This window comes from Hyperolius riggenbachi, chromosome 10 (assembly GCF_040937935.1).
Source record: "Hyperolius riggenbachi isolate aHypRig1 chromosome 10, aHypRig1.pri, whole genome shotgun sequence".
Lineage (NCBI taxonomy): Eukaryota > Metazoa > Chordata > Amphibia > Anura > Hyperoliidae > Hyperolius > Hyperolius riggenbachi.
The window spans coordinates 209,591,566-209,615,903 of record NC_090655.1 but is presented as its reverse complement, the minus strand read 5'-3'; the positions used below and the strand labels follow the sequence as shown (position 1 = coordinate 209,615,903).

Here is a 24,338-nt window from a genome sequence, read left to right as displayed (position 1 = left end):
GCCCTGCTGGGCCGATTTGCTTAATTTTTTTTTTTTTGCTGCATGCAGCTAGCACTTTGCTAGCTGCGTCAGCACACCGATCGCCGCCGCACCGCGCTCGATCGCCGCTATCTGTCGCGCTGACCCCCCCCCCCCAGACCCTGTGCGCTGCCTGGCCAATCAGTGCCAGGCAGCGCTGAGGGGCGGATCGGGACTCCCAATGACGTCACGACGTCGGTGACGTCATCCCGCCGCCGTCGCCATGGCGACGGGGGAAGCCCTCCAGGAAATCCCGTTCTTTGAACGGGATTTCCTGATCTAAGCAGGCGGGGGGATAACGCTGAGCAGCGGCTATCATGTAGCGAGTCCTGGGCTCACTACATGATTTTAAAAAAAAACAAAAAACTGCTGCGCTGCCTCCTGGCGGAATTTATTACACCGCCAGGAGGGTTAATGACTACTGGCAGCTTTCTTGCAAGCTTTACCATCTGCTTTAGTGTCTGGATTCTGTAACTTTTTCATAAATACTGAAGTAATTACTCTAAGGCTTCTTGCACACTGGCTGTGTTGCGTCGCTCCAAGGTACTCTCCCCCGCCGCAGCTTGGCACAAGCGAGATGCAAGTCTCTGGAGACTTGCACAGTTCACGCAATGCAACATGGCACGATGAAAGTATGAAAACTGCTGCAATCCCGATGCAAAGTCTGCAGTGCAACCGCACGAACTGTGCCTACTGCACGGATCATGCAGTAATGCAAGTCACTGGGAGATGCAGACAGTGTGCATGCAGCAGCATGCGGTGCAGCACGCATGCATAGACCAATGGAAATCCCTGTGACGTACTGTGGGATCGTAAGTTATTGAAAGTTAATTATCGGTTGTTTGCTTAAATTGGTTGATTAGGTCACTTTCTCTATTCAGATACAATCATAAAATCCAATTGACAAAATTCTGTATTCCAATCTACCATAAAATCGTTTCATGTTGATTTTCTGCGCCTACTGCGTGGTTTTCTGTACAATTCAATTGTAAAAATCTGATAAAATGATCACATCATATCTTCATCCTCATACTTGAAGGAGTTGAAGATGAGGGAGGTGTTGACACTGATAATGGTGGACAGAACAAGGGAAGAAAAAGAGCGCTCTCTGGTGCATTAACCTTTTTAATCTTTCTCTCTTTCGCAAGATAAAAAATAAAACGTACATAAATTAAATATCAATAAAACTTGTCACACTCAAGGTGTATATCACCATGTCCTGGAGGTGGTATCGCCTGCTAGTTCGCCTCCACTCTATGGCCAGTAGCAGCGGGGATCCGGAGGTCCGGTAGCGCCAGCGGGGCCAGGAACACGGGAAGTATCGGCAGCTGCCCTGCGCCTAATACGTCATGACGCGTTTCGGCGCTCTACGCCTTCGTCAGATGACGTAACGGCGCAGGGTAAGGAACGAAATAGTCGGCTGATCGCCGAGCGTTAATCCAAGCATGCGCATAGTGCCTGGGCGGGTCAAAAACACACCGCTTGACTGCGCAGGACCGGGGGAGGGGTTAGTATCCCAGCAACTGGCTAGACACTTTGGAGAAGGGCTGCATGGGATCGGAGGACGGATTGGTATCCCAGCAACAAGCTAGACGCTTTAGCAATGGCTCAGCTAGGCAGCAGGGGGCTAAATACATTATATAGCAAATTAGATAAAATTATTTATCTTTCTATGAAGCTGCCGCTAAAATAAATAAATAGATGGCATTATTATCTGGTACAGCATACACATAACGCAATAAATATACAAGATGCATTAAATATAAAAAACTTAGATATAAACACACATACAACCACTTTCCTTACATGTAAAAAATGGCATAATCCCGCAATGTATAAAAATTATTACACCTAAAATTTGCATAAACCTTCACACTGGTATCTATAATATGACACCTGAATCAGATGTTGTAAACACATTTTTCTGGTGTGGATGTTTTATTATCTCTACCATAAAAAACCTTAACCCCTAAAAGACTATCTTTTGTGCACAAAGCTACGTGCTGGACAGGAAGCAAACCATTAGGGGATATATAAAATAACAACCTCCAGTCTTGTATGTTTTCTTTTTGTCTGCATATTAGTTGGATTACTTGAATGTAAACAATAATAATGGAAGGGACGGATATGGGATAAAGATCAAAGGGCTGGGAAGGGGAGGAAGAATTGTCAGGTCCTAAAGTTGTTACATCAAAGGACCGAAGAGTGCCTACCCCAGAAGTATTGGTTTAAAGAATGAAAGAACATCATAACTCTCTCCCAGGACTGGTAAATAGATGACCGGCTATTAAACTTAAGGCGGCCCTACTGTCCCTGGCTAAAGAAAAAATATATATAATCTTATAATTGATGGTGTATCATTAAAGGGCATTTTCGTATTAGATATATGTGGCAACTTCTAATCCTTCATTCAGTCCTACTGGTGTTAGAGAATTAAGTTTAAAAATCCAGTAGGACTCACGTTCACAAAGTTTCTTGAATCTTAGACCTTTGTTTAGATTTTTATTGATGAGTTCAACCCCTAATATCTTTAGACTGTCGGTGATCCCTCCGTGGGCTTCAGCAAAGTGTCTTGGAACAGTGTGTTTTGTACATCCATCTTGGATTTTCCTTTTATGTTCACCGAGTCGTTGTCGCAAAGGTCTAGTGGTCCTCCCCACATAATACTTATCCGGGCATCCACAGGAGAGTACATAAACTATGAAGGAAGAGCCACAGTTCATGAAATCTTTCAATTTGATGACCTCTCCATCTCTATCAGAGAACTCTGACACCCGATGTCGAATAAATGAACAGCATCCGCCATCTTTTCTTATTACATTTGTAGTTACCTACTAATTGTGGGAAGAACGAATTTAGCTGGGGTTGTTCTTGTCTGCGATTACCGATGTTGCTTGGTGCCAACTTATTCTTAATTGAACGTGCCTTCTTAAAGATGACTTCCGGTTTATCTGGGAGTTCGTTCCTCAGCCATGGATCCTGAAGTACAATGTGCCAATTCTTTTTAACAATATCTTTTATTCTCATTGCACTTTTGTTGTAGGTGGTGACGAATGAGGGTCCTCTGTTTGTATTCTCTATTTTTTGTGTCTTATTGTCCAAACACTTGTTCTTCTTTAATTTAGTCTTTACTTTGTCCACACTCTTAAATTCATCTATCACTTCAGTGATATGTTTCTCTCTATATCCTTTTTGTAAGAACTTGTTAGCTAGTACTGCACTTTGTTCTTCATAGTCCTTATTTGTAGAGCAATTTCTTCTTAACCGACAAAATTGACTTTTTGGTATGTTTTGAATCCACCTGGGATGATGGCAACTGGATACATGCAGGTATGAGTTCCCCGCTGTGGGCTTAAAATGGGTCTTGGACTGAATCCTCCCGTTAGTGTCATCTGTCATTAACACCAGATCCAAGAATACTATGCTCTTATTATCTATGACATGGGTGAAGAGCAAATTGAAGCTGTTATTATTGCAATATGCTAAGAATTTTTCAAACTCCTCTTTAGTGCCATCCCAGATAATTAAGACATCGTCAATAAATCTTGTATAGAAATCTGTCTTATTACTAGGCTTTGGTCATCGGCGAGACCTCCCATCCGATCAAATACATTTTCTTATAGATCTACTTGCATTTGCCCTGGCGCATAACTATTTTTCGTTTATGGACTCAATATACAGTACCTACAGATCTGCGGAACTTCTATGGGGGCTGGATTTGCCCCAAGTTTCGCTAATCTCTACATGGCATATTGGGAGAATCTGCACATCTGGGGAAACAATCCATACAGAAAACATCTGGTTTTCTATACAAGATTTATGAAGACTGAATGAAGGATTAGAAGTTGCCACATATATCTAATCCGAAAATGCCCTTTAATGATACACCATCAATTATAAGATTATATATATTTTTTCTTTAGCCAGGGACAGTAGGGCCGCCTTAAGTTTAATAGCCGGTCATCTATTTACCAGTCCTGGGAAAGAGTTATGTTGTTCTTTCATTCTTTAAACCAATACTTCTGGGGTAGGCACTCTTCGGTCCTTTGATGTAACAACTTTAGGACCTGACAATTCTTCCTCCCCTTCCCAGCCCTTTGATCTTTATCCCATATCCGTCCCTTCCATTATTATTGTTTACATTCAAGTAATCCAACTAATATGCAGACAAAAAGAAAACATACAAGACTGGAGGTTGTTATTTTATATATCCCCTAATGGTTTGCTTCCTGTCCAGCACGTAGCTTTGTGCACAAAAGATAGTCTTTTAGGGGTTAAGGTTTTTTATGGTAGAGATAATAAAACATCCACACCAGAAAAATGTGTTTACAACATCTGATTCAGGTTTCATATTATAGATACCAGTGTGAAGGTTTATGCAAATTTTAGGTGTAATAATTTTTATACATTGCAGGATTATGCCATTTTTTACATGTAAGGAAAGTGGTTGTATGTGTGTTTATATCTAAGTTTTTTATATTTAAAGCATCTTGTATATTTATTGCGTTATGTGTATGCTGTACCAGATAATAATGCCCAGTGAATTGAGCGAATGGCGCCTCAATCAAATGAACTGTAGCGCTTGCCAGCCTAATTTATGCATCTATTTATTTATTTTAGCGGCAGCTTCATAGAAAGATAAATAATTTTATCTAATTTGCTATATAATGTATTTAGCCCCCTGCTGCCTAGCTGAGCCATTGCTAAAGCGTCCAGCTTGTTGCTGGGATACCAATCCATCCTCCGATCCCATGCAGCCCTTCTCCAAAGTGTCCAGCCAGTTGCTGGGATACTAACCCCTCCCCGGTCCTGCGCAGTCAAGCGGTGTGTTTTTGACCCGCCCAGGCACTATGCGCATGCTTGGATTAACGCTCGGCGATCAGCCGACTATTTCGTTCCTTACCCTGCGCCGTTACGTCATCTGACGAAGACGTAGAGCGCCGAAACGCGTCATGGCGTATTAGGCGCAGGGCAGCTGCCGATACTTCCCGTGTTCCTGGCCCCGCTGGTGCTACCGGACCTCCGGATCCCCGCTGCTACTGGCCATAGAGTGGAGGCGAACTAGCAGGCGATACCACCTCCAGGACATGGTGATATACACCTTGAGTGTGACAAGTTTTATTGATATTTAATTTATGTAAGTTTTATTTTTTATCTTGCGAAAGAGAGAAAGATTAAAAAGGTTAATGCACCAGAGAGCGCTCTTTTTCTTCCATTGTTCTATTTTTTCACTAGCATAATACTTTGGTCCCAGAGTATATTGGAGCAGCTTCTGGTGGACGACCTGACGCATCACTGTGGTTGGATCATTGTTTGAGCGCAGTGGAATAACATGAATGGTAGACAGAAGTTGGAGAGACAAACATGGAGAAATGTACTTAATAAATGCCAAAACTCAGAGGACAGTTAAATCTTGCATGTATGAGGAACAAGGGGGAACATCAATGGACTTTCTTCCAGATGGACAAAGCAGCGGTGAACCGTCACCCTGGAACGAAAAAACACAGAGACACCGGGAGCCCAAATGGTGCAGTATGTCACAAATGATAGAAGCAAAATAATGTAAACAGAGCGTACTCACAAAGGGAGGTTGCAAAGACGCAACCAACCACTGCAGGCAGGTGGAGATCAATAAACCCGACCCCACTTCGGGGTCTAGACTAGCCGGAGATGGTTGCACTTTTTCGAGAAAACGGGGTCCAATGGTATTCCCTACTCTGAGCCGGGGGTGGGGGGAGGGGTATACAATGCACAAACAGTATGAAAAGGTGCCCAGAAAATGTCAAAATAAATTAAAAGCAATAAAATAAATAAAGAGGTGGCTTACCTCAATGAAGACAAATTCATACAAATATGAACTTTAATAGCACTGGAAAAACAAAAATTTGCTTTCCTAAAACAGAAAGAATTTGCGATAATTCAGGTTGGAGTGAGCTCGAGATGTCTCCCAGAGCACCACTGCTGAATATATGCAAATTAACCATTGTACCCTTAGAAGCTAAACACACCTCCAGAACCGCTGGAATGCAATGATGTGTCAGCTTGTTAAATTGTACAGAGCCATAATAATCCAACATGCATACAGACTGTTTCTAATTGTTTGATCCTCATCAGTGCATGGCATGGATTAATTTGGCTCTATGGAGTAGGGCTTGTAAACCGAGAGGTACAGACTAACCAGCAAGCTCATGGTGACCCAGAACTCATTGGAGTGTGTAAGGGACTACAATGGTCCTAAAAGCCCCCTTACTAAGATGTTAAGAAAAACAAAAATTCTGAACATCTTAGTAAGGGGGCTTTTAGGACCATTGTAGTCCCTTACACACTCCAATGAGTTCTGGGTCACCATGAGCTTGCTGGTTAGTCTGTACCTCTCGGTTTACAAGCCCTACTCCATAGAGCCAAATTAATCCATGCCATGCACTGATGAGGATCAAACATTCCGAAACAGTCTGTATGCATGTTGGATTATTATGGCTCTGTACAATTTAACAAGCTGACACATCATTGCATTCCAGCGGTTCTGGAGGTGTGTTTAGCTTCTAAGGGTACAATGGTTAATTTGCATATATTTAGCAGTGGTGCTCTGGGAGACATCTCGAGCTCACTCCAACCTGAATTATCGCAAATTCTTTCTGTTTTAGGAAAGCAAATTTTTGTTTTTCTTAACATCTTAGGAAGGGGGCTTTTAGGACCATTGTAGTCCCTTACACACTCCAATGAGTTCTGGGTCACCATGAGCTTGCTGGTTAGTCTGTACCCCTTAATAGCACTGGCAATGCGTTTCGTGGGTCACAGGTTAAGCAACCACTGCAGAAAGAGATCACTACATTTACGCTGAGCGGCCCAAAAATTATAGACACCCTCTAATAACTAGTTGGTCCACCTTTAGCTCTGATCACAGCGAATATTCTTCTTGACATGGACTCAACAAGATGCTGATACCGTTGCTGAGGAATGTTGGCCCGTGCTGACATAATGGCAGCTCTGAGTTGGGTCAGATTGGATGGTGGCGTTTCTAAGCTTTGAAGTGATCTTTCGACCCACAAATGCTCTATAGGATTGAGGTCAGGGGACTGAGCTGGCCATGGAAGCACGTTAAACTCTGATTGATGTTCCTCAAACCAATTGAGACCAATCAAGGACAGTGGCAAGGGCCCAATACTAGTGTCTTTTCCAATTTTTCTGTGATACCAAAGGCACTTTTGATGGTCTCCTGCTATTAAAGCCCATCCTTTGCAAAGTCCATCTTGTTGTGCGCTGGGATGGGCTTTGTGATGCACCTGCATTGAATTTAGCTGTAATTTGTTGTGTTGTTGCCCTTCTGTTGCTGCAGAAGTTTACATGATATTTGGGCAGGTTGTTTGGACGTGTATGAGCCTCTTCACACAGCACTTTCCTCTTCAGTGTGAAGCTTGTTGCTGAATCTGAAGAGGTAATTACATTATATTTACAATCATTTGTCAGCTACAATAAGTAAACATTAGCAGCAGTGCCGAAACTGAACTGCACACATAGTAGAAGCCGAAAGAGCTCAGAAGTGATCACTCAATAGATTTTAATATCTAAATACAGTCGCTATGCAGTAAAATGCATTGGCAGCTTTCAGAGTATATAAACTGTACTTTAAGAACTTTTAATTTTTAAACAGACAATATTACTTGTGCACAAAATCAAATATGGTAACTATCGGTAATAAAAAGTAGGAAAACACATTTTTATTGAATGTTGTGTCAAAATTGAACCCCGCTTTAAAACTTGTTTCTGTATGCCCTTTTCGTGTACTATTGCATTGTCTATACAAGTAAGTGTTCATAATGATTATTGTAGCGGCGGACAATTTAGTGAGCATATTTGACCGCCCCTCCCCCACACACACATTAACACACATGCGTGCAATAATGTTTCCTATGCATCTCTAAAGGGAACTTCACTCTCAAATTCATTCATAGACCTCAGAGACAGCGGAGTTGCTCGGACAGTTATCAAGGTTGAAGAGGAAGAAGATGAGCCCATAAGTATTAAAGAGGAGGAATTTCCTGTACAAATTAACTTGGGTGAGTTACATGCACTTATAAGAATTAGATTCTCCTGTGATGACTGTACACATCATTCTGTCATTTAGAAACTTCTCAGCATTATTCGGCTGCTAATAGGCCAAATAATTACATGCAAACTCTGAACTTGTGAAGAGAAAAGAACGCAAGGACACCGGGAGCATAATCTGGTGTAATAGAGTATGGCCTGTGGCGCACATAATCACATATATTGGATGCTCAAAAGTGTGGGGTCGGTGTAAGAAGAAGCAACCACTCGTACGAGCATGTGGGGGGGCACCGTCTCCATCCGCCCTTGTTTTTGTAGGTTGTGATCGCAGCTCCATACTCAGTGGTCATACATAAAAGTGAGCCCCCTAACTGGGGTAACTAGGAAGTACTTAAAGGGACCCTGAGCAGTGCAGGAAATTAAAAGATTACACTTACCTGGGGCTTTTTCCAGCCCACCGTAGGTGGTGAGGTCCCCCGGAATCCTCCTTGCTCCTCGCCGCCCCCCGTTACCAGCGGCGACACCCGGGGCGGGTGTGTCGGGCCGGCTTTTCCTGGTTCCTGCCTCTCGTCGTCATCACTCCGGCCACTTTGCGCATGCGCGGTTTAGCAGTAGAAAAGGACAACTGAAGTAAGAGGTATATGGAGGCTGCCATATTTATTTCATTTTAAACAATACCAGTTGCCTGGCAGTCCTGCTGGTCTATTTGGCTGCAGTAGTGTCTGAATAACACCAGAAAAAAGCATGCAGCTAATCTTGTCAGATCTGACAACAATGTCAGAAACACCTGATCTCATACGCTTGTTCAGAGTATATGGCTAAATGTGTTAGAGGCAGAGAATCAGCAGGATAGCCAGGCAACTGGTAGTGCTTAAAAGGAAATAAATACGTCAGCTTCCATATTCCTCTCACTTCATTTGTCCTTTAAAAGTGGGTGGAGGCACCCATAAAATATATTTTTCTAAGACGATGGTTCTACCTTCAAGAAGACAATTCACATGTAAATTTCAAAAAAATCGTATCTTTATTCTGTACTTTAGGACACCGTGTTTCACAGCATAAGCTGCTTCATTGAGTCAAGTATCATTATTGCTAAGTACAGATAGCTGAGAGCATCTTCATAGTCCTTTTACCACTTCCATGGTAGTATGAGGGCCTACAGATCTAGAAATATAATGAACAGATTGCGTAGGGAAGCTCTCATACTTCCTGGAAGTGGTCAGATTGGACAATCAAAATTGATGTGTGTACCAGGCTTAAAGGATACCCGAAGTGACATGTGACATGATGAGATAGACATGTGTATGTACAGTGCCTAGCACACAAATAACTATGCCGTGTTCCTTTTTTTCTTTCTCTGTCTGAAAGAGTTAAATATCAGGTATGTAAGTGGCTGACTCAGTCCTGATTCAGACAGGAAGTGACTACAGTGTGACCCTCACTGATAAGAAATCCCCCTTTTTTATCTCTTTCTTGCTCTCAGAAGCCATTTTCTGCTAGGAACGTGTTTTATAGTTGGAATTTCTTATCAGTGAAGGTCACACTGTAGTCACTTCCTGTCTGAGTAAGGACTGAGTCAGCCACTTACGTACCTGATATTTAACTCTTTCAGACAGAGAAAGAAAAAAAAAGCATAGTTATTTGTGTGCTAGGCACTGTACATACACATGTCTATCTCATCATGTCACATGTCACTTCGGGTATCCTTTAGTGGGACCTAAGCACTTAATTTTTAAAATATATAAAACCAACCTCCCCATTACAGCTTATACCCACAACGTGATTTTTCGGACAATTTTTTTTCATAGCGTATACTTTATCTCACAATATCGTGTTACATTGTTTGTCGAAAATTCATTAAACAACCTTTGACCACCCAGGCCAACTGTGGCGATCGTTTGTTTTTAAATGACCGCCATGTTGGATCATCATGGAGTATCGTTCCGATCCCGATTTACTTTTGAGGTAATTTGCTGTGGTTGTGTAAACAATTGTTTACACGATAATTTGTTTCTGCCAACGCTTGCGAAGTTCGGCCAGATGGATCGGGGAACGATCGTTTAGGGAGGTTTTTAAACTGATTGTGTCGTAGGGGTATGTCTGGCATTACTTACCTTTGAGGGGAGCTGCTTACCAGTGTGTCTTTATGGTGGCATTCATCTTCTTCCAGGGAGACCTGCAGGTGCTGCAGATGGAAACTCCCAGCTGTGTTACGCGTCCCTGACCACCGCAATGCATGCCAGGAGTTGTAGTCCTTCAATGACACTTTGAAATTTTCATAAGAGTTAGCTTAGGGGGAACCTAAATCAAGGCTTACATATCTATTATCCCTTAAGCAATACCAGTTGCCTGGCTATCCTGCTGATTTATTTGACTGCAATAGTGTCTGAATCACGCACCTGAAACTAGCATGCAGCTAATCCAGTCAGACTTCAGTCAGACACATCTGATCTGCATGCTTGTTCAGGGTCTATGGCAGAAAGTATTAAAGACAGAGGATCAGCAGGAAAGCCAGGAAATATGTATTGTTTTAATGGAAATAAATATGTCAGACTCTATATCCCTCTTTGCTTTAGGATCTCTTTAATCTCAATTCATACTTGTCTTCCTTTATTTCTTATTTTCTCCAGAGGGACAATATAACTGGGATAATCCACATCGGTTCTCAATGACCTCACCCTACCGTGAAATAGAAGATGACAATTCATCTGATTCTTCAGAAGATGACATCATTACCTCAATCATTCATCCAGCCACTCCCAATGCTGATACATCATGTGACCCTTCTACACTTGGGGGTAGCAATACTGATTACTCTCTTATCAATGATTATACAGGTCTTAGTGGGGGTGAGTTATTCCCATTTTCAGGGTATGGTATGTATTTTACAGAGAGGGAAGAACTCCTCACACACAAGAGAATATATACAGGGGAGAAGCCCTATTCATGTTCAGTGTGTGGGAAATGCTTTTCCAGAAAATCAACTCTTAATAGACATCATAGAGGTCATGCTGGGGATAGGCCGTTTTCATGCACAGAGTGTGGGAGGAGCTTTTCCCTGAGAAGCAATCTTATCTCGCATCATAAGATTCATACAGGTGAGAAGCCTCATTTATGTTCAGAGTGTGGGAAAAGTTTTGCTAGAAGATCCACACTTAAGAGACATTATCGAACTCATGCAGGGGATAAGCCGTTTTCATGTTTGGAATGTGGGCGATGCTTCTGTGAGAGAAGATCTCTCATTTCCCACCAGATGAGTCACACAGGTCTAAAGCCACATTCCTGTACAGAATGTGGGAAGTGTTTCTCCGAGAAGAAAGCCCTTCAGTCACATCAGTTGAGTCACTCAGGTGTTAAGCCGTATACATGTTCTGAGTGTGGGAAATGCTTCTCCCGAAGGGGGCATCTTATCTCACATTACAAGACTCATACCGAGGTAGAACCTATAATCATGCTATGAGCATGGTACATGCTTTTTCAAATGCCTGGCACTCCACAGGAGTAAAACGGTTTTCATTTTTTAGGATAAGTAAATCTTTTACCTAAAATCGAGTCTCGTCCTCAGAGTGGAAAAAACTACAAGAAGTGAAGTCAATTAGTTTTCTCAATCTGGGAAATTGTTGGGTGGGGGACCTCTCATTTGTGCTCTACCTCAAAAAGACAGCTGTAGCAGAAGGTAGGTGCGCACAGATGTCTCAATCAAAGCAAATGAAATGCCTGAAAAAAACAAACTTTAAATTGTAAGCTATGTTATGACAGTCACCCGACTCTTTAAGGGTGCATTCACATTAGATCTGAATAAATCTGATTGTCAGCTCACTGGCCGTACAATTCTATGAGGCTGTTCGCCTCTCTGCGTTTTAACTGATCATGTTATTCTAACTGGCTGCATGCAGGCTTTGTATTAAAGGACCACTATCGCCAAAAAATTGTATGATATAAAATACATACATATAGGATGTATATAGGTCTCAGAATAAAATGCACAATAAATTACTTTTTTCCTATTTTGCAGTCGATTAAAGTAGGTAGTAAAAAACGGACATATCTTCAAGACCCTGATAATATACAATCCTTACCTGACTCTATGCAAGAGGCGTTGATAGTTGTTCTTCCTAAGGAGGGGGAAGGGATCCGCGATTGTGTTCTTCTTACAGGCCCATTTCTCTAATTAATATGGATGCGAAAATCTTATCCAAAATTCTGGCGAACTGACTTAAGCCATTATTAACCACATCCTGATCAGACAGGATTCATGCCAGGGAGAGGAACGGATGTCAATCTTAGACGACTATATATCAACCTCTCTGTTAAACATGATAATCCTGGCCATAGAGTAATAGCCCCGCTGGACTCAGAGAAGGCTTTTGACTCTGTGGAGTGGCCTTACTTGTGGCCGATTCTTCAAAAATTTGGGGTGGGATCTAAATTCCTGCGTTGGGTTCAGCTATTGTATGCCACTCCCAGAGCAAAAGTACTTACTAATGGCATGGTATCGGACACCTTTAACTTACAAAGGGGTACGAGGCAGGGGTGTCTATTGTCCCCCTTTTTATTCGCACTGGCCATTGAGCCACTTGCACATGTGATAGGAGAAACAAAAGATATCCAAAGGCTAAAGATCGGTAATTTGACTGAAAAGGTGGCACTTTATGCGGACGACCTTCTCCTCTTTTTGGGAGATGCTAATAACTCACTAACAACTCTTCTATCTGTTATGGATAGATTTGGAAAGTACTCCGGTTTGAAAATTAATTTGGGAAAGTCATCGCTCTTCCCAATAGATCTAGATGCCCAAAAAACAGCTAACGACTCCCTCCTTCAATGGGTTTCAACATTTAAATATCTTGGTATACACATCAAATACCCCCTAGAAGATTATATTAACATAAATCTTAATCCGATTATTGAATCACTTGACAGACACTGTCATGCCTGGGCTGGTCTACCGCTGACAGTTATGGGAAGGTCTAACCTGATTAAAATGTTGTACTTGCCTTGATTTACATATGTATTTCGGCAGACTCCCATCTGGATCCCTAACTCTGCCTTCAAAAAAATTGAAAAAATCCTATTGAAATTTCTATGGGCTGAGGGCATGCCCCGAATATCTCTAACTACCCTTCAGTTGCCTACTGCACTTGGAGGTATGGCCCTTCCAAATTTCAAGCTATACTTTTGGGCGTCAACACTTGTAACGGTCCGGTGGTGGTTTGCCTAGGATGACAGAAATACAGCTTCCATGCTGGAGGCTGCGGTAGTGGGGTCACTAGAGGGACTTACTTTGTTACCGTTTGGGGGGGCTAAAGCAATTGCTGAATTACCCAGACCCATGGTCTTCACTATCAAAATCTGGGAAGCTGCTAGGAAAAAATACTCACAACCTGATGTCTACTCACTTTTTATTCCTCTTTGGTGTAATCCTCACCTGGCACATTTTCAGCATATACCTGATCCTATACAATGATCACGATTTGGAATTAAATGGCTTAAACACATAATCACAGAGGGACAATTGTCCTCTTTTGATAATCTGAAACAAGAATTCTCCTTAACCAACAAGATGTTCTTCAGGTACCTCCAAGTACGACATGCAGCCAATTCACAATTCGCTACCAATATCACACTTAAAACTGATCCGCTAGAAGCCGTTCTACTACAAAAACACTTACTCTTTCCGCAATCTATTCGACCCTAATTGACACCACCACCCCTAGAGTAAATAAAGTGCTTCAAGAGTGGCAGATTGATGTGCCAGACCTGGAAGAGTCAGAATGGAGGGATGTGTTGGAGGACACGGGGTCTTATCTAATCTTCATAAAAGACAGGCTCATTCAACTTTAATTTACATTTAGGATATATTATACCCCCATAAGATTAGCACGCATGTATCCAGGGAGAGCTGACTAATGTCCCAGATGCGATCAAAGTTCAGCAAACTTTATTCATATGACATGGGCATGTCCCTATTTGCAGACCTATTGGATGCAAATAAATGCCTTTCTCCCAAAAATCTTTGAAAGGCCAATTACTCTTAATCCCAAATCACATGTTTTGGGAGTTGCAGGAGATATAGCCCCTAGCAGGAGACTGACGTTACGGTGGGACCTTTTGTGTGTCTATGCCAGAAAGAATATTATATTTCACTGGATGCGACAGGGACCTCCAACGGTTCCAGAATGGATAACAATGATAAATACTGCTTTGCCATTTTATAAGTTAACATATCTGCAGAGAAATTGTCCTCTCAAGTTTGACAGCATTTGGATTCCATGGATTGAACATCTCAAAAATCAATGTATCAATTATGATTCACAGAATTAATAGCTTATATTGAGCTGTGTGCTGGTACCCGGTGACTGTGCGGGGTCAAGTCAGGACCGTGGGATAGAGGGTGGGGGGAGGGATATTCCGATACTTTAAGGGAATGTTTCTTTTCATGTACATGTACCTGTATGTGTTCATGATCTTTGTTTTCTTTTGTGAAACACTCAATAAAACTTATTTGTTAAAAAAAAAAATTCTGACATCTCTAACAGATTTTGGACTAGTCCATTTCCTCATGGGGGGATTCTTGGTATTTCTTAGTATTTCCTTAAGGCCAGTTTCAGAATAAGCCGCACCACCAAAAACTGGCCTCCAGGGGATTTCCATGTTAGTATGCGGTAATCCCCTTCTGGCCGACATTCAAACAGGAAATGATGCTCGCTTGCGGTCTCTTCCTGTTTTGGAAATACAGATGTACCTGTCAGATCTGTCAGATTTTTACTGCTTACTGTAAGTGACAGTAGCATAGGAGAAAAGCCATTTACAGTGCATTTTACTCTGGGAAAAATCTATATTTTATAAGTATGTTTTAATATTTTATAAGTCTGATTAAATTTTACAATGTTTTTATGGTAGTGGTCCTTGCAGTTCACACACATAACTCATGCGTTATGCAACCCGCACAGTGTGAATGCACCCTAAATGATTTGTCCTGCCTAATAATTCATTAGGAATCCGTCATCCAAACTGGTGGTATGCAGACAAGTAGAATAGATAGAAAAACCTACAGATCCTAAATGCATTTCAAGCTAGTGCTGGTGGGGAATGTCGCTTAGCTGCATTGTTTAGAGTGTAACTTCTCTGACAGAAAAGGGACAGTGATGCCAGGTTGTGATGCAATAGCCTGTTATTAGGAATTGTGTTCATTCCTACAACTGTGTCCACAAACCGCTGTATACAAGTGCCGTGCTCAGTCAGTGGGGAAGTGAAAGAGATTTTGGATCAGTAGAGAGGACACCCCTCTTACCCTGATTCCTGCAGTAACACCTGTTGGCCTCGATTCACTAACCGGCGCTAAGCCAGTTAGGAGGCCTTAACAGTTTGTGGGCGCAAACCACAGCGAAGCCCCGAAGCGGGGGCACCCGATGTGCCAGGTGCCACGTTTACAGGGCAGCGGGTGCGAAGTCATCATCGCACCGCGCACTATTACTGGCCAGCCGCACTGTGCGCGATGTGGGTGGTCCTGTGCGCGATGTAGCTTTGCACTGCTGTTAATGCGCGCAAAGCTACATTTCGGGCATTAAGTGGCTTTTCACTCCGGCACTAACACTTAGCGCCCTTTAGTGAATCAAGCCCATTGAGTGGAACAACACGTCTCTAAGTTAACCTGTACGCTAGTGTGACTGTCATGCCACATAAGAGCACCAGGGCAGGACAATCGCCCCACACCATTCCCCCATACACATTACTCTGCAGTGCAGTGGGCCGACAGGGTAATATGCATAGCTCCACCCCCTGAACACTGACATGCTTCTTGCGGGACAGGAAGTACATTGCTGTTTTTCTGCAGATTGGCGCATCTACGCCGCCACTGCAACAATCGAAATAGATGGTTGTGGTGCCATTGACTCTAATGTAAATGCCTGGAGCGCGTTACGGTGCATTGTAGAAACCGCTTCCGCCGCATTGCGTTGCACCGTGGGTAATATGGCCAGTCTCGTAGAGACTAATGGCTACTACCCACTGCAATAGGGGAGTGTACCATGACTTGAAGGGATGCACCATAAGGGAAAAGGGGCCTGATTGATATTTATGGCTATTGAGTGCGATATCTTTTCAGAGTGTGTTTACATGATTACCTTCTAAGCAGACCTGAGTGACCAAGGCAGCAATCAGCAGGGAGTGGGGGAGACGTTCTGGAATATTGAACAGAACTGAGGACACTAATAAACAGAAGTGTTACAGAGCTCTGCTGAAGCCATGTTAATATAATTGTGGACCACAAACAAAAGCCGTGGCATTGTGTATCCTTGGTATGTATGCTTTACTTACCTTACATAGGTAGGAGGGGAGCAAAAAAATGAAAGGTTTTGAAATTACATATACAAGGCATTGGCACCATCTTTTGACCTAGGTGTATTAGTTTCTTATTATGCATTGATATAGCACTAACCCTTTCTGCAGCTCTTTATAGTGCACACTGAATACTAGGGATGATCAATAACATGCAAATTATTCAGAGTTGATGCAAATGTATGTAAATATATGCCGTTTGAAAATGGACCAATCATTTTAAACCCAGGTTTAAATTAATTGGTCTGTTTTCAAACTGCATATGTTTGCATTAACTCTGAAGTATTTGCATCTCTTTGATCATCCCTACTGAATACCATATATTACACAGATTCAAGTAGACCTCGTGTATAAGCTGGAATTTTTTAGTGGCTCAAATATAAGTCTACCCCTCAAAGTTAATGACTGCACTTGAGGACCAGGAGGGGGTTAATGGCTGCACTGCGTAAAGTATTGTGGCCATTAACCCCGCCTGGCCCCCAAGTGCAGCCATGCATCGTCTCTACCCTCCCTGCAGAGCTCTTGTGGCCAGGGACATTGATCCTCCTTCCCTCCCACCCACCATCACCCAAAGGGCAGTCGCCTCTCTCTATCCTCCCCCGTGTGTAATTAAATGCAAAGTAATTGCCGCAGCACAAGCTAAGTGGTTGCCGGTGACTTTGATCCTCCTTCCTACCCACCAACTTTCTATCTTCCCTGTTTGTAATGAAATGATGTATAATCGCCGCAGCAGAAGCAAAGTCACTTACAGTCCATTGCCGATTGCCATGTCTGCTCATCTTCCTCACTCACGCCACGTCATGTGACTTCAGGAGCAAGCGGTAAGTGCAATAGCATACCTTGTCCTGCCGGCTCCTGAAGTCACATGACACGGCATGAGTGAGGAAGATGAAAGCACATGAGAGCACCGGTGCTGGACTTGTAAGTTTGCTCCTCCTGTGGCGATTACACATCATTTAATTACACAAAGGGGGGAGATGGAGAGAGGCGGCTGCCCTTTGGACGATGGTGGGTGGGAGGATCAAAGTCCCCGGTAACCGCTTCGCTTCTGCTGCGGCGATTACTCTGCATTTAATTACACACAGGAGGATAGAAAGAGGTGGCTGCCCTTTGGGCGATGGTGGGTGGGAGGGAAGGAGGATCAATGTCCCCGGCCACAAGCTCTCTGCAGGGTGGGGGAGAAAGGTGACCCTCTCACCCCGGCTATAGGTTGTTAAATTTAGGACCAGAGATGGGCTTTCGAGATGAAAGCCACTCAAATTCGAAATTGTAATGAAGCGTGATTAAGGCAGATGTGAGCATGGGAGACGAGGGGTTACTTATCCAGTCAGTCCTAAATGTCTTGACTTATAGTCAAGTATATATGGTAATTCATGGTGCTGACTTTCCCTGAAAGGAGCTCGCATCTAGTGTGCCTATCCGAGTCACAGTCTGATATCCCTATCACAGTCTGGACAGTTTTGTGGGTGGAACCTGATTAAACTACCAGTATGTTGTTGGGATAGGAGAGGAAACCCTGAGAGCCTTTTGGAAACATATGCAAAAATGAGGAGGAACATACAAACTCCATGCAGATAATGTTGTGGCTGGGACCTGGAGTTGTAGTACTGCAAGGCGAGAGTGCTAGCCACCATGCAAGCGCACTGCTCATAATGGTTACAGGCTGAGGAAGAGGCTCTCCTGTTTCTACGGTTACGAATACTGAGCTGAACATTTTATGCAAACTTGAATTTGCAGTAAAAAATGTGTAACAGCAAAAAAATGCCAAATGTGGTGTCTTTCTGTTCTTTTTTCCATTCCTCTTTAAGAGCCTTCTGAGGTTCCGTTGCGTGAAAGATGACCTCTTAAGCTCCCTCATGTTAGTCTAAAATCTTAGGTGACAAACTGACAGCAGTTTGTTGTTTAATTTCAGCCAGTTGGAAACTTTATCCAGATGTTAGAACAGCTGGCAACTCTCCGTGACCGACTCGTATTCCATAATCATAGTTGGGACTTATGTACATATGTGGCAATAAGCAAAAATACCATTTTCACTTTGTCAGAGGCAAGATTTCTTTTTGCATGTAAGATTGGAGAGGAAGTCACTCCCATTACATGAAGGTCAGATGTGCCAAACACAAGTCAACTAGTTGTACAGACATCCTTGATGGGCTGAAGTGGCACACCCAAACTAGCAGGCAAGAGAAAAGCAAATCGCATTGTTCTGATAGCATTATCCAGAGAGGGGAGGCACCTCTACAGATTTAGACTACATTTTAGAGGATATGGTACCAATTGAGTCTGAGGACCTTCCAAAGGAGACAAAAAAACGAGAGTGTGGAAAAGAAAGGAAAAACACAATTGAGAGCCCCCAATAGTGTATTATTGGTGATAAAGGTAGCAGCAAATAGAAATATACTCACAAGTATGAGTTGCCGGGTTCAGCAACCACTTAAAGCACTTATGAGGATATTAGGCCTGTCCCCTATCAGGCTAAAAAGTCCCCCTCTGTAGAAGGAAAGAAGGGGTGTTCACCAAACCACCAGGTGGATAACAATAATTCCAATGCAGACAGAGGTGCCAGCAGATTAAAAACTAGTCATAGGTAAAAACAGATAAAAGTTGGAGGGCAAAGATGGACTTAATTCCCCAAAACCAAACACAACCTCGATGTATGCTTTAAAGCAGATTTAATTCATACTCCAGAACGAACAGGTCTCTAGCCCGCTTCCACAGGCAATAATACTGATAGTAGTAACTCAGAAGTTGTGTAGCCAAGTACAGCGCCTCTTAAGACACCAGTGTAGCACGTCGAGGGTATGGGACACTCAACAACAGTGTGTGCAGAATACTCACAAGAATAGGTTGCAAGACCGGCAACCACAGTGTAACGGCTGGCTAGGAAAGCCCGTCCTCACTCGGGTTCTTTAGTCTTTGTCAATGTAGGTCGCTCTCCAGGAAAAGAAAAAGGGGTGTAAGGGTTCCAAACAACCAACATACACGGCCAACACCCCGAGCAGAGGGATGGATATTACTGGGAGGGAGGAGGCGCCCCAAGATGTGATGTGTGGAATGGATAATGGAAGCTGGATAAAACATACATAAATAGGCTTACCTCTAAAAAAAAGTTATAAAATTCCGAGATTAAGAATTGACCATTTAGATCACTCAGCACTTTCTTTTAATGCAGAAGGCTAGGAAAAAGCTCTTTTAGAGAAGAAAAGAAAGATATAAAAAAAAAATACTGTGCACTGGCCGCCCCTGTATAAGGCCAGCTACAGAGTGGGGTTAGTTTTAGTTGGTGTGGTAAATGGTTAAGAACCTCCTAAGTTTGTTTAGCAAAGTACTGAAACCGCAACAGCATTCAAGACTAAATTAAAAATCCTAACGCTGGGTATTACGTTTGTGGCCTCTGACTTTCTTATCAACACTACACATTGCATTTGTAAATGCTTCACATTTGTTTTGTGTATATTTTGTAAGCAGATGTTTTGTCTAGTACAATAACACTGCTGCAACATTATTGAAATATAAAGGTGCATACACACATTCAATTTTAATTGGACAATCTTACTTCTTCCATGCTAGGAATAAATTGTGCAGGTAAGCTCCCATTGTAATTGGAAGTGGTAAAATTGGCCAATCAAAATATCGTGTGTGTATGCATCCTAAAGCCTTATATACAGGCATGTTATCCAGCAGGGATTGGGACTCCATTCTTCGGGCAACATAGCAGGCTAGCGACACGTTCTGTTGCTATGCGGGTGTCGATATTGGCCGCTTTGGACTTTGGACAATATTGGCCCAAATATTTGGGCTTTGGACAATATTGGCCGCTTTGCATAAGCTTTTTGTTTCATCTAGGGTGTGTTCTTGTACTTTTCTGATTTTACCCTAGTTATGTCACCTTAAATATAAGCTGTTACTCAGTGCCTATGCTAATAGTAAACAAACTACAGTGTGTGGTAGCCCCTGTATGAACGATCTGCTTCTAGCATGTTCCTTTCTTTTTCTCATTTTAAATTGTGTTTGCCCTGCTTGTCTGTGTGCAGATATTTTACACACTTCAACACACACAGAATACGAAGTTCAGGACTTGCGATGAACTATTTCTGTGTATGCATAATGTGAGTCACATTAGTGTGAGGCCCTCAGGACCCCTTTCCACAAGCAGTTGATAGGCAGTCAAAAGACGGTTGAACTCTCGCAACTGCTTGCTGCTGCCCGGTATTTGCACACTGCTGCTTGGTATTTGCTCACTGAGCACGCAGTTCAGCCGCCTGTGGAAAAGGACCCTTAGCACTCTTTTCCACGGACTGTTGAGCTGTGTGCTCAGCACGCAGTTACCAGGCAGCAACAAGCAGTTACCAGGCAGCAGTGAGCAGTTGTGAGAGTTTTAGAGGCATTTCACTGCCTATCAACAGTCCATGGAAAAGAGGCCTAAGAAGGAAAAGTTGTACTGAGCCAGCAGAGGCATGAGCAGCTGTTACCCCTTCATTCTCCTGATTTATGTGTGTGAGGTATCCATCTCAGACATTCCCATCATGCACTCTAACAAAGTGACCGAGGTACCTTAAATGTTACAATGGTTGACTCAGAATGGTTTATGTAAACAGACACTGGCTTTTTTATGTACAGTTGTATAGTTTTTTTCAGGGTTTTGGGAGGGGCGTGTGACCTCTAAAGGGTCTATTATTAACACGTATAAGAAAAGTTTTAAATAAAATCTGATTTTAAAAAATTCTAGCCCTGAGACTACTTGATGTGCCATACTTTCCTTGCTTTATTTTACTTCCTAATTGTGTTTTTTATTTTTCGAAAATTTCTAGAAACACAAATTTCAGGTATGACATTGAAGCCTTTTGCTGTAAAATAATTCTGCATAAGGCAGCTGATTGATGGGCAGCTACTTGTTTGATTGTCTTAATATCCAGTCACTACGATGATGATTTGCATGATGAGGGGTACATACACACATCCAATTTTGACTGGCCAATCACTGACCAATTTTACCACCTCCGTGTGTTATGAGGGTCAACTGACTAGAATACTATGAACATTTTGTGCAGGTAAGATATATTACATGTGGTAAAATTGGCCAATCAAAACTGGACAAGTGTACCAGAATCTGTAGAGAAAAAAAAAAGTCAGATGCTTACCTATGGAGAGGGAAGGCTCTGTATCCTATTGAACCTTCCCTGTCCCCTCACGGTCTGCACGTTCCAGCGCTGTCCCACAGTATTTGTAAATGGCAGGATAGAGATAAGTGGGGAGTAAAGCCAAGAGATCCTACAGCTAATGCAAGTATCAAAAAAGTTTTATTGTATCCAAAAAACAAACAGACATACAGACACACAACATTTAATGTTAAAAAACTAGCTGGGTGGCCACCCAACGACCATGCCGGCATCTACACACTCATGTAGGCACAAAAAGACCCTAAATAACTGGATCCACAAAAAAAGCTCAAAGGGAGAGTTATCTCAATAGTCCTCAAGGGAGCCAACTGGAAAGACCTCCAATCATAATGTCCCCAGAAGTGGACTCCATGCGTCAGCTGTATTAATGAACATTGGTTGACTGGCAACTGATGATAAACAATGTGTTGAGCCGGGAATTCAAACAATCTGGATAAAGTCCTTAACGGAACAAATGCAGAAGCAGCATAGCCATCAAAGCGCATAGGCAGCGTTATAAGCCAAAAAGCCAGCGTTCCATGCACAATGTCAATTTTGTCTTACCATCCAGATGTCATTCATGTGCGGTTATGCAACCATAATGTCTCAGACAATTACCCGGATCCGTGATGGTGATGTATATCACAGTGAGCAGGATACCAGCCAACAATGGCTACCGCATGAAGGGTTGTTGAGGTTGATATCACCTGAATGGGTCCCCAATAGGGAGTCTCTCCTTTGGCGGTGGATCCTGCGGTTTGTTGCACAGCGTACTGCAGATCAGGGTTAAGAATGTGCGGTGCTGCTCGGCGTGGTGATGGAGGCACAACATCCAGCTAAAGTAATGCCACGCCAGGAACACCTGACATGTTTCGCTGGCAATCGGCCAGCTTTCTCAAAGGAAGCGTGGTGAGTATCCCCCGTACTACAGCGGGCGTCTCTTAAGAAGGCCGCCGAAGCGGCGGAAGTGCGTCAGCTCCAGCGGCACCCGCGCCCACCACCCATCGGCCGGAAGCAGGAAGACCAAATCACCTGCGCTCCAGGCGACGCATGGGGGAGCAAGCGTACGCCGTGCCCCACCCCCAAACCCCCGCACGTGGAATGCAGGGATAATAGCAACACTGCGTCCATCACGGGAGAGAGAAGGAAGAGCAGGCGGAGCACACAACGATCAAAGTAATTCAAAATACAAGGTAATTCCATGTAAAGTAACATTCGGCCAGAGTACATGTTTCCTGGCACAAATAATCACCATTGTCACTTAACTATCATATTACTATATTACACAAGTAAGTGGCTGACACTATCCCATAAACAAATTCACAAATATCACAATTAAGCATAGCCATTAACAATCGGCTATGCTGGAGCACCATGAATGCAATCTACAATGCTCATATGAAGAAAAGGAAAAAACGGAGGGTCATGAGAACCAGAGCCCCCAAAAAAATCCTTGATCTATTAGACGTTTAGCTGCAATAAGGATGTATGCAGCAAGGGAATAAAAAGTGAATGAAGCAGTGGGACGCCAACATATAAACACAGAAAGCAAAGGATCCCACAGACTAACAGAGCGGTAAAAACGGCGAAAAGCCAAAAGACTCATTGAGTCCCGGGGGCTCTGTCGCCGCCAGCTCATAGATCCAGCGGGTCTCCCTCTGTAAAAGTAGGCGGTCTAGATTGCCGCCACGTATTGAGCCGTGTATGCGGTCTAATCCAATAAACCGTATTTGGTCATATCTTCCACCATGCATGGTCCTGAAATGCTGAGCAACCGGGGTCAACACAGACAGGTCAATTTGGCTGTTATCTTTATTCTTCTTTTTACCCCGGATACTAGTGATGTGTTCACCGATCCTAGACCGGGACTCCCGTTTGGTCTTTCCTACATAGAAAGCTCCACAGGGGTAAATCAGTAAATAAACGACCAACGTGGTCTCACAGTTTACAAAATGTGCCAATGTCCATTGTCTGCCGTCCGGCAGCTCGACATCTCTTCCCACCCTCACATAGCGGCAGACAGAACAGCCGCCACAAGTATAAGTACCTGTGACACGGCAATGTCCTAATCCTGCACCCGATCCCTGGAAGTGACTCCTAACTAGGAGATCACCCAGGGAAGGGGCCCTTCGAAAGGACAAAGCAGGCCTAGGAGGCATCAGCGGACCAATAAGGGGGTCGTTTTGCAGGATGTACCAGTGTCGTCGCAAGGCGTGTGTGATCTTCAAATGCTCAGTGCAAAACCGTGTGACAAATCTCGGGGAGTTATCTACATGTCCCCGAATAGATGATTTACATATCAAGGAATCCCTGCCACTACAACGTGCTCGTTCATAAGCCTTTCTCAAGCATCTGTCACCATATCCCCTTGCTCTAAATCTAGAGCGTAATTCTTTAGCCTCCCGCTGGAAAGTCTCCTCCTTGGAGCAATTCCGCCTAATGCGGAGGTATTGACCCGTGGGAATACCCCTTACTGTTTGGCGGGGGTGGAAGCTATCTGCTCTAAGCAGAGAGTTCGTGGCGGTGTCCTTACTATAAAGGGAGGTCATTATTCTACCAGAACCGTCCACAGAAATCAATAAATCAAGGAAGGGGATACTGGTGCCTGAAAACTCGAAAGTAAACCTAAGGTTACGGTCATTAATGTTTAAAATCTGGACAAATTTCTTTAAATGGGGTATGGTACCTGACCATAAAATGAGGATGTCATCTATGTACCTGTGCCACGACAATATATGGCACAGGTACATAGAGAGGGCCTCACTGGATAAAATCTCC

General features: G+C 43.2%; 1 protein-coding gene across 2 annotated transcripts in view; it reads left to right on the top strand.

Annotated features, from left to right (window-relative positions):
* The window catches only part of LOC137534344 (oocyte zinc finger protein XlCOF7.1-like), a 31,345-nt gene extending 16,900 nt beyond the window's left edge, over positions 1-14,445 (top strand). For both annotated transcript variants that reach the window (XM_068255799.1, XM_068255800.1), the window contains exons 7-8: positions 7,971-8,075; positions 10,695-14,445. In XM_068255799.1, the coding sequence (XP_068111900.1) occupies positions 7,971-8,075; positions 10,695-11,524 (935 nt within the window). In that variant the 3' untranslated portion in view covers positions 11,525-14,445. The remainder of the gene's footprint in view (positions 1-7,970; positions 8,076-10,694) is intronic.
* The last annotated feature ends 9,893 nt before the right edge of the window (positions 14,446-24,338 follow it).